The sequence below is a fragment of the Rosa rugosa genome, chromosome 5 (genome assembly GCF_958449725.1).
Source record: "Rosa rugosa chromosome 5, drRosRugo1.1, whole genome shotgun sequence".
NCBI classification, from domain to species: domain Eukaryota; kingdom Viridiplantae; phylum Streptophyta; class Magnoliopsida; order Rosales; family Rosaceae; genus Rosa; species Rosa rugosa.
This window is the reverse complement of record NC_084824.1, coordinates 52,469,791-52,480,043: the sequence shown is the minus strand read 5'-3', so window position 1 is coordinate 52,480,043 and position 10,253 is coordinate 52,469,791. Positions and strand designations below refer to the sequence as shown.

Sequence of the window (10,253 nt, the reverse complement as noted above, 5' to 3'; positions counted from 1 at the left end):
ATATGTTGAGAATTATATGTAATGGCCTATGCATGAGGCCTTATTTAACAGTTATTTCGAATTCCTTGACAACATGTGTTGAGAATTATATGTAATGGCCTATGCATGAGGCCTTATTTAACAGTTATTTCGAATTCCTTGACAACATGTGTTGAGAATTATATGTAATGGCCTATGCATGAGGCCTTATTTTTATAACAGTTTTTCTTTTGATTGAAACAATACTCAGAAACTCTTTCATTCATAAAGTGGCTTTGCGGCCAGAAGCAGTACAAATCGAAATAATTACATTTGCGGTTTACAAAGCCAAAAGTGGCTTAATAATCATAAGAGTTGCAGATCTGCTGAGAATTTCTGGATCTTGTGGTGACAAAGGGGGTGACTGAGCTTTGGTCATGGATACTCTCCCTCTCTTCACCCACATCCCTCCTTTGGTGTGAGTCGCAGCTGCTCTCATTTGTACCGGAGGCAGAAGGAAGGAAATAATCCATCCCAAACCTTCTAGTGGCTTACCGTCCGGGATGGAGAAGGTCTTCCAAGAGAAAGCGACTCACAACCACATCTACCTCCAGGGGAATGACAGAAGTCTGACAGTCTGTTCCCGGAGGTAGGCTGCGGAAGAAGAACAGCTGGCCTCAAGTGGTCTTCCGCCCTTCTTCTGCCTGCTCCACGCGAGAAATCTGAGAAGAGGGATCCCTCAGAATCTGGTTTCGCCGCGTTAGGAGCGCCGCGTGTTCTTCAGCCTAATGGAAACCGGGGAATCCCATTCGGATTTCCAGAGACCAAAGACATGCGGATGGACCTGAGATTAGGCCATAAGACCTACCCAGGCATTGAGATTAAGCCATAAAACCTAAGGAGTTGGGGTTGAGGCTGAGATCGTGAGGAGAGGATTTCAGAAACAAAAGGAAGAGAAGTAGGGTCTGTGAGACTATTAATGGGGAAGCCATATTTGCTTGAGTGTTGATTCTCCAAAGTACAGGTATTTATAGGACCAACTTCAGTGGCCTCAACCACGCGATGGGCAGTTGGAGGATTTTTCAACGCCATCAATAAGAGTATCGTTGGAATTGAATGCAAGGATCTCGGAAATGAAGATAATTGAAAACGCGTGGGAAGCGGGGCAATTTTCAAGGAGGTAACCGCTTTGTTTCGAGATTATCTTTTCAAACAATTTCAAAAGCAATAAAGGCAAGTTAAATGCTAAACTGCCTGAAAAATTTGAACTTGTATTTGGGCCAAGCAATGTGGGCTAAATATTTAAATTATTAATAATTATATTGTTCGTACAAATATGGGCCTGATACTGGAATACTAGAGGCCCAGGAGTCTTCGACCTGCATGGGTCAAGCGAAGGAAAAGCTCGTCCAGGCGAAAACTAGCATCCGCGGCGGCTTGTGCGGATTGTTGGGCAGCTACTCGAGCTTCGGCCAGTTCTTGGGACAGCATCTCGAAGGCAGCAAGGGGTTGTTCTAATTGAGGCTCCGCATGGGCGGGCCAAGCAGTGACATCAGTCAACCGGGCCTGAAGGGCCTGAATCTGGGACCTCAGATGGTTCCTCTCGAGCGTCAAATCCCTGATGAGGTCAGCTTGGTCACCCAAGAAATCACGCGCAGTGTCCGTTTGACGAGTAAGGGTCTGGTAGTGTGTTTCGGTCTGCCTGGCTTGAGCGCTCGCGACCGCCCTCTCATTGAGCCCTTGCGGGAGTTGCTGTAGCAGCTAATCAACCTCTTGAAATTGATCTTCAGAGATAGCACCCTCGCGGAGAAGCACTCTCAGGTACTCCAAAACTCTCGTAGGCGCACCAGGGGTTAGAATATCAGGGCCCAAGAGACGACGAAGACCTTCTCTGGCATCGTCTACAACCCCAGGTGGGGTCACTTCAAGCACGCGAGCTAACCGTTCTAAGGTGGACGGAGTAGGTTGCTCAGCGATAGGGGCCTCAAGAGGCTCCGCGACAGGTATTGCTTCCGGCACTGGTTCAGGAAGTGCTCCTATTTCTTCGACTTCGATGACTAGGGGGGCATGAGGAGCAGGTTCTTCACCAACCACATTGGGAACAGGTTCAGCAGGAGCCTCATCCGCTATTTCTCCGACTACCACTTCTACATTAGGATCCTAGAAAGGAACATCTTCAGATTAACCAAGTCAAGGGTAAAGATAAAACTTTTGGTTAAAAGAAGTACCTCTTCAACTGGTAGCTCGCGGGAATCTACTGTTGGTATTGGGGCAGTCTCACCAGAGGTTGGACCCGAGTCGGGCACTGCTGATTCCAGAAGGAGAATTGGTTGCTCGCGGGGAGTATGGAGAAGCGGCAGCCTTTCTTCAAACTCAGGTGAGCTGTCATCTATGACTTGCGCCGGAACTACACCCAACTGCATGTTGCTTGCAACATTGATTGCAGAGGGAGAGTCACCATTGGTTTCTTGGGCTGGCGTGCCAGATACACCCTCGCCGGCAGCAGAGGAGCCTTCCCCAACTTGCCTCGAAAACCTACGACGAACCTGAAGCAGAGAAACGTTATCATACATGGAAAACCAAAGTGTCAATGTTCACTTTAAAGAGGAATATTACCAGTCGATCAGCGACTGGTTCATCTGTTGCCCAAAGATCGGTCCGGAATTCAGCGCGACTTCGTTTGCGTGCTAAAGCAGCAGCAATCTATCAAACAAGGTCAAATTAGAATTTGAGAAGGCTGCCAAAATATACGTGCTAAGAAGAGAATCCTTACAGTTTGAGGATCATCATCATCAGAGAAAGAGTCCTCTACTTCAGGCTTGCTCAGCTTTGCTTTCTGTTTAGCGGCCGGACCAGTGGCCGGAGGAAAACCCGCGGCGCGATTGCTTGAAGGCGGTGCGCGCCCCTGCTATGAACTTTGAGTTAAGAGTTTGAAGGTGAAAATGATCAAGGAAACAACGAATATGATAAAAAATTACCTCTGGAGGATGCTCGCGAATTACAATCCCAGCCTGAACTAAGCGTGGGGCTCGCGCGGGTCACGGAGCCGGTTCAGGTGGTGGAGGTCTTTCTTCATTTTCATGGAAGCGAGCAAGTTCTTCAGTATCAGCATCGTAAGGATATCTCAGCTCTTCGAAAATGGCCGCGAAGAGTTCGTCATCTCTTTGCCTCCAGCAGTTAACAGAGACTTCCTTCCACCATTGATCATAATCTTCAGCGGTCCCATCCACATGGACGATATTATCCGCCCAGTCAGGGAGATCGACCAGTGCAAGCATGCTTTGTGCGGGCGGAGGTCCAGTTAAGGGACCAATTCGGCGCCAAGAAGTGTTGTAATTCTAGGCATCATCGAGGGGAAATGGCACCAATTGGATAAGACCAAACTGGCGAGCAAAATGGTTGGGAGCATAAAGCTCATAGGTGAGTTCGTCAACAGCGAGCCTAATGTCTGAACAAGAGATCGCGCGGCGAAAGGCCATGCGCGCGCGATCGCTATAATCAGGTGTCCCAGGAAGGAACCCATTTTCAAGAGGAGCGGGGAATCTCCTATTAAGTACTAGATCGCAGTAGGGCATTTCGTGCAAGAGGTACAAGTATGAGAAACACTCAGAATATGGTGCAGATATGTACCTCGCCTCACGACAAAACCATTGACCAAGAAGGGCATCAGTTGGTGGTAGCAGAGGAATGTCGTCGCGGCGGAAGAATGGAAAGTAGGTTTGAATCCAGAAGTCAAGAATCCAAAAGGGGCCAGAAATGCTAGTCTCAAAAGGATGCATTGTGGCCTGGTATAAAGTGCGGTAAAGGGCACCCAACACTAGTTGTCCTAACCCCACGCGGCGACCGTTGTAGAGGGCCGTTGCTAGAAGAGTCCAAGCGCCAGTGGGCTTACAGGCAGAAGTACAAAAAATGAACTTGCAGAGCCAATACTCCAGAAAAGCAATACCACCAGTCGCATTGCGCTCTTTGCGATAATAAGCCAGCCATCACAGATAGGAGCCGCTGTGAGTACTGCGACCAGTTTGGACCATGGTTGATGTAAAGGTATCAGAATCGAATTGGCCATGCAGGTAGGGCTCGCCATCAATGGGCAATCCGGTAATGGTGAGGATATCCAACAATGTTATACTCATTTGGCCAAATCAAAAATCAAAGGTATTGGTAGCAGTATGCCAAAAGCAAAGGAAGGCAGCGAGTGGTGAGCGATTTCCCCCGCGAGGAAGGCGAAAGCATAAATCGATAGTGTGGGTTATACCTGCCATATCCCAACGAGCCAAATCTCGTGCTCTTACTTCACGGTACCAGGAAAGCTCATCTGGGCTAATTTTGGACGGCCAATGCCCTATTTTTGCCCGATGATTCTGCGCACCCCAACTGTTGAAATCTGCAGGGGTCCTCCGGAGGACTTGAATGGGTTGACGAATGGGCAGGCTATAGAGGACGATGGCATCATCGGGAATGGAATCTCGCGGTGTCGGACCCAGTCCGGCGTGATGATTTGAAAGCCTGAGAAGCAGAGGTCTCTGGACGGAGGTGTGGGCGCGACAGCGGGCACCGATGTTGACTCCCCAGGTACGAGCGATAATATCAGTGAGTTGTTCTTCCTGATCGATGATCACTTTCTTTGGGGGAGCCATTTCTGGGTTTCTGCAAAGTGGGTATGGAGCAAGAGTTTTTCTGGGTTTAAGAGACTGGAAGGGTTTCTGATGTGACAGGCCTAGAGTGGCTACGGTATTTAAATAAAATATTTTGTGAGGGAAACGATACGACGAAAAGACGTTTTGCCAAGCGAATAGACGCAACCTTCATTAATTACATCGTTTCGATCATCAGACGTGTCGTTTTAGTCCCCTTCAATCAGTTACATTTTCTTGGGCCTGATATCGGGGCCTAGGGGGCAATGTTTGAGCCCAAAAGTAATTTTGGCAAAATCCTTTAGTGGATTTAGCACAGCGGGCCGATACCTGCGGCCCAAAAATAGGCGCCCTACTCGGGTTTGGGTTACAGCTTCACCCATTCCGTGACCCATGAGGAAAACGAAACCTTATTGGAGTCGGGTAGCGGGGATTGAATAGGAAACTTCAATCAATATCCCTTCTATGACAAGGAACAGTCGAAACCCTAGGTATATATATCAGGTTTCAAGGACGAATAAAGATCTCTCTCAAATCAATCAATCCTAGCGATTACAAAGCCTCCCCGGAGCAAACCTTCAACCTCGTTGAAACCCGGTGACCGCCTGCCAGTCCTAGTCTCTCCAAGAGCCGACTGTCAGCATCACCAGATCAACCCGGCGACCGTACTTCCAGTCCCAGTCTCCTCAGGAGCCGACTGCGAGCGCAACCGCCACCGTTACTACCAGCGAAGCAAGGGTAACGCCCTCGCAACCCAGCGAAGCTAAAGTCACGCTTTAGCGCAACCCGTGCTTTCTCCAAACTTCCCAGTGATTGCTCTGCTTAGTCTGCAATACTAAGTATCGATTCGGTGACGCGAAGAGATCACACCCAAAGTTCTTATCCGTAAGGCAGAAAGTCCTTTCCCGGAAGGCTAGAGAAGAACCTTATGGCGAGGTTGGTGCTCTCCTCGTCCACAAACGCTTGAAGAAGAAGTCAGGTCAAAGGACTACCCCGACGACTGCACCCCACGGTGCTGGCACGCCTGCGCACACGCTCAAAAGAGACAGTTTGCAAGCCAACTGGTTTTTGCGCCAAACACCTCCTTATTGAGTTTTTAAAAATATTCTCAAAATTTTTACCCCACACTTCTGTTAAAGCCCACAAATCAATTCTTGGCATGAAAATTATACACGACACAACCCCATGCTGGCACAGTTCTCTGCAAACAGAGAGAAAAAATTACTCACAATATTGAAATTGAAAAGCTTGTGAAATCTCCATATATGCACTAATGCACATGTATATGAGAGAGAGAAAGATACAAAAGCAGCATGAAAAGAGACGATTGCCAAATAGGATTGTAAATTGTTTAAAAATTAGGAAAAATGTCCATTTACTCAAAATTGAGCTTCATTAACCATATTTACCCAAACATCTTATAAGAATTCTCACTTACCCAACAAATTACATATTTTTTACCCTAATACCCAATTAAGTATTTTTTTTATTATTTTTTGTATATTATTGAGACAATTTTGCCCTCCCTCCCATTGTCACTTAGAGAGAACTCAACAGATACTTGACCGGAGTCCCGTCAATGCTCGCCGGATTTTGGTCACCGGTCGCCGGAATCCGGTCACAAGTCGCCGGAAGTTCTCAAAAAGCTCGTCGGAGATCTCATAGGTCACGGGAGAATATTATTGTTCCCCAATAATATTATTATTGTCCCCCAATAAAAACATTACTGCCCCCTAATAATATGATTATTGCTCCCCAGTAATATGATTATTGCCCCCCAGTAGAAACATTATTGCCCCTCAATAATATTATTATTGCCCACCACGTCGTCACCAATTTTGCGAGCTTCCCGAAGCACCAGGCCCACATTAACAAGACCATTTTTCTAATTATAGTGACCATTGAGAGCAAATAAACAAACATATGTGAAACCACTAAATTACATGCTGATATGAATATTCAGTAAAAAAATTTACAACATTACCAGCTCTTCTTAAGTTCCTCAAAAACTGCTTCCACCCTGGAAGCAAAAGCTGAAATGTTTTTATGAGCAATGCACAACTCTCAGTTTCACTTCCATTTGGCTAGCTTTGAGGAAACGAAGACCTGGTGATCATCATACAGAAGAAAGAAACATGGTACTATTAAAATATGGAACATTCCCACTTCTTCGATATGTCCATTACATGCTTAATTACTATTAGTTACAGTCACTAACAATTAATCTAAACCCATACCAGATTGATCTTCATCCGTCTTGGGAATCCAGTCATTGGTTGCAGGGTTGCTTCTGAAACCAGCCTGCATCCAAATTCTACCCCTCAAAAATCAAGAACTATCAAAGCATATTTTCTCAAGCACCACTATACCAGATCTCAAACCTGGTAATAACAAAATGAAATTTCCCTTCACCTCCTCCCTCGTAACTGCAGTACTGCACAAAGAAGCACAACTTTCGAATAAACTATAACCAAATAAGAGAGAGAGAGAGAGAGTCGATCGGAGCGCCGGCGAGGAGGCTATCGAGCTCGTGCAAGGACTCGAGGCGCGAGTTGACGTAGTGGAACCCGGCCGGGTGAAGACGACGATCGGTCGCCATAGCCGGTGTTAGCGGTGTTGATGGTCCAGTTGGTCCATCCGGCGGGTTTCAGCAGCGGCTCGATGAAGGCGACGGCGTGGGTGGAGTTGGCTACGATCGGAGGGATGAGGGATGTGAGAGAGAGAGAGCTTTGCAATTCTTAATTATTTAGAGGTTAAAATTCTCTTCTTTTTAAAGATGAGTAAGCACGTACATTTATCTCTTAATGGAGTAAATGGGTTCATGTTGCCTCAAATTTGGGTATTTGGTCAAGGCCCCTAAAAATTAAAGGAGATCCAACTACTGATTTTGGAGATATGAATAGAAAAAGAAAAAGAAGAAAAAAAGATTTTTATTAATTTTATTGGATGATGGGCATTATAGAAAAATTAGAGAGGTGTAGATAGTATATTGAAAATTTATAAAAGTAAGTTGGAGGTCTATTATATGAGGTCTAAATGCCAAATTTTGAATATGAGAATAGAATCTCCCTTTCAGTTTTCTTTTGATCGATCAGTGAGCTATGAGTTTGAATAAAAGAATGGCAATACAAAGTATACAATACACCCAGTATAGTAAGACCTTATGTTTGGCAACTCACCCTCTCCCACAGTCCCACTCTTTGGCAAGTCGGCAAAGTTACTACTGTTTCTACAACTTGTGAGGAGGGTAACTCTTGGGTCTATTTGTATTGCGAAATGTGTTTGACCATCCTCGGGGCGGTTGTAAAATTAGAGAAGAAAAATATGCATTTACATGAGTGTTCGATCACTACTTGATGCTCGTGTTGTTCATGTCGTCATTGCAATATTGAAATTTACTGATGGACCTAAACAAAAGCTTTATTAAGGTATGGTTGGTCTTTCCCTCACTTCATTAAAGTTTTTCTTTCAAAGAGAGAAAAAGCAATAGAATTCATTTTCAGAAATTATAATTCTTATGAAGATGCAAGTAGAGGTACAATGATTTACCCAAAAAAAAAGGTAGAGGTACAATGACACATCCATCGAAACAATACCGTCAACGTAATTTAAATGACATATATAAGAGGCACATTCAAATATCTCAAAAACAACGACAGCCACACACAAAGAAAGTGAGAAACGCATGCAATTGAGAATAACTAGCTTAGCCAGTAAACTTCACTTATGCCAGTTAACCCGAATGTTGTTTGCCGAGCTCCACGAGGTGAGAAACAAAGCGATAATAGCTATCCCGAAAGCCAAAAGTCTCCAGGGGTTAGAAAACTTTTCAATCTTGAGTAAAGCCAACCATGTATACCGTCTCAGTTGGTAACGATCATTCACCTGCTTGCAAAGAGCACTATAGTAGAATTTGTTGTGCGAGAATTTGTTGTGCGGGATGTCCTTGTAAAGGTTGCTGAAGAACTTACAACCATCTTCATCACTCATCAAGTTACCTATTACTTTTTGCTTGCAAAGTAATTCCATATCTTCCTTTGAAGAGATGAGGTTATCCATAAAGATGGCATAAGATGTAACCTCGTTTGAATAACCATGGTAGCATTGCTCGATTGCAATGAGGTTCCTGAATAATGTTTCCGATGACATTCCAACGTTTAGCAGTGGAATCTTAAGAATCCCATTCCTGATACACCCGCCCGTTTCGAAATGGATGTCCATTATGCTCTCCTTTTCTACGCTTTCGAATTTAATATCTGCCTTTGAGAGAGTGGTTGCGGTACGAATTTGATGTGAATCTGGGTCAATGGTAGCTTCATGAACAACTTTATTGTTTCTCTCGTGTTTGTTCCCAGAGTCAACTTCATGTTCTTCAGGGTTGGACATAGATTCTTTTCCAACCGCTTTGGTCCCTGATGGAATTACTATGGAACTTCTTATCAGATCAAGTATGTGCAGATAATCAGCAGCAAAATGACAATTGTTTCGGCGGAGATGCTTATTATAAGATGAGCAACTTTGCTTCAGTGATGGTAGTATGCTGAGCGCTGTCATGATGAGAATAGAGAGGGAAGCTTCATCAGGGTATATATCATGGGTAAGGTCATACAAAATGTGGATAACAAACCAAGGTAGTTGATTCTCTAGGAGCAAAATGTCATGGCATAGGAAATGAAACATACAGTCCATGTTGAACACCGGGTCATCAAAGGCCCTGAGTTTCGGATCGTTACACTTCCGAAAGAGTTGAATTAGGAAGCAACCGTCAACTATCATCATCTCGATGAAGTCTTTAGAGGGAATATGACGAAGTGGTTCGGCGTAAAATTCGCGCGCGCGTTGGTCAAATTCACGCTCGCGTTGCTCAAATTCGCCTTCATTCTTTTGATCTGAGAGCATAATGACTTCTGCAGTCAACACTTCCAAATTTTTAATCTCCGTACCTGTGACTGTGAGAATTTCTTTCAAATAGCTAGTTTTCACTCGTTCCATGAGTTGGAAATATTTTTCGCCATTGCCTTCCTTCTTGCCTCTCTTTTTTCGATAATGATGAAAAGGTCCGATTGAAACAACGTCAGGTGTATATGCTGCTGGATTTTGTCTCCAGAGCACGTTAGGAACTCTGAAGATGCATTTCTTGCATTTCTTGCTTTTCTCGAGGTCATCGAGAATATCGATACCTGTATGATCTCTACCACTTCTATGATTTGCGGACATGAGTGCTATATATGATCAATCCCCAACTAATCAGTTGGATCTCCTGAAAAGGTTGAAACAAGTTGCAATTAATGGAGTATATAATCAAATTACGAAGAAATGAAAACTAAATGAATAAAATACAAATTGCATGTAATGAGTATATATATACACCATACCTAGCTAGCAATGAAAAAAGAAAACATTACTATATATACACCATACCTAGCCGAGGGAGGGTTGAGAGAGAACTTTGCAGTAGATCAGTGGTGAGAAGGGGAATCTATAGAAATTGATTGGGTTTGGTTTGGGTTAGAGTGGTTTTTGCAGCAAACCAGTTCCCTTTATCACAGGATGGATGGATGGATCTAGAAATTAATTCTACACTGATGAGGAAGTTGATGTAAGTATCTGTCGTTTAGTTATGCATTGAATAATTGAAGTTTTTTTTGATACGGATTGAAT

The 10,253-nt window shown here is 44.3% G+C and overlaps 2 protein-coding genes and 1 long non-coding RNA gene across 3 annotated transcripts; all 3 read right to left on the bottom strand.

The window, feature by feature from the left end:
* Window positions 1-355: 355 nt before the first annotated feature.
* Window positions 356-3,533, bottom strand: LOC133711875 (uncharacterized). The gene is made up of 5 exons (XM_062137956.1): window positions 3,324-3,533; window positions 2,732-2,863; window positions 2,575-2,661; window positions 2,187-2,504; window positions 356-2,118 (listed from the first exon to the last, which is right to left on the bottom strand). Exons 1-5 carry the CDS (start codon window positions 3,531-3,533, stop codon window positions 1,720-1,722), a joined length of 1,146 nt encoding a protein of 381 aa, XP_061993940.1. The 3' UTR covers window positions 356-1,719.
* Window positions 3,534-6,518: 2,985 nt separating this feature from the next.
* On the bottom strand, window positions 6,519-7,392 carry LOC133708270 (uncharacterized). Its single transcript, XR_009845698.1, has 2 exons — window positions 6,830-7,392; window positions 6,519-6,698 (listed from the first exon to the last, which is right to left on the bottom strand). It is a non-coding gene; the product is annotated as an uncharacterized LOC133708270 (long non-coding RNA).
* Window positions 7,393-8,176: 784 nt separating this feature from the next.
* Window positions 8,177-10,168, bottom strand: LOC133710022 (UPF0481 protein At3g47200-like). The gene is made up of 2 exons (XM_062135993.1): window positions 10,014-10,168; window positions 8,177-9,852 (listed from the first exon to the last, which is right to left on the bottom strand). Exon 2 carries the CDS (start codon window positions 9,807-9,809, stop codon window positions 8,313-8,315), a length of 1,497 nt encoding a protein of 498 aa, XP_061991977.1. The 5' UTR covers window positions 9,810-9,852; window positions 10,014-10,168; the 3' UTR covers window positions 8,177-8,312.
* Window positions 10,169-10,253: the final 85 nt, after the last annotated feature.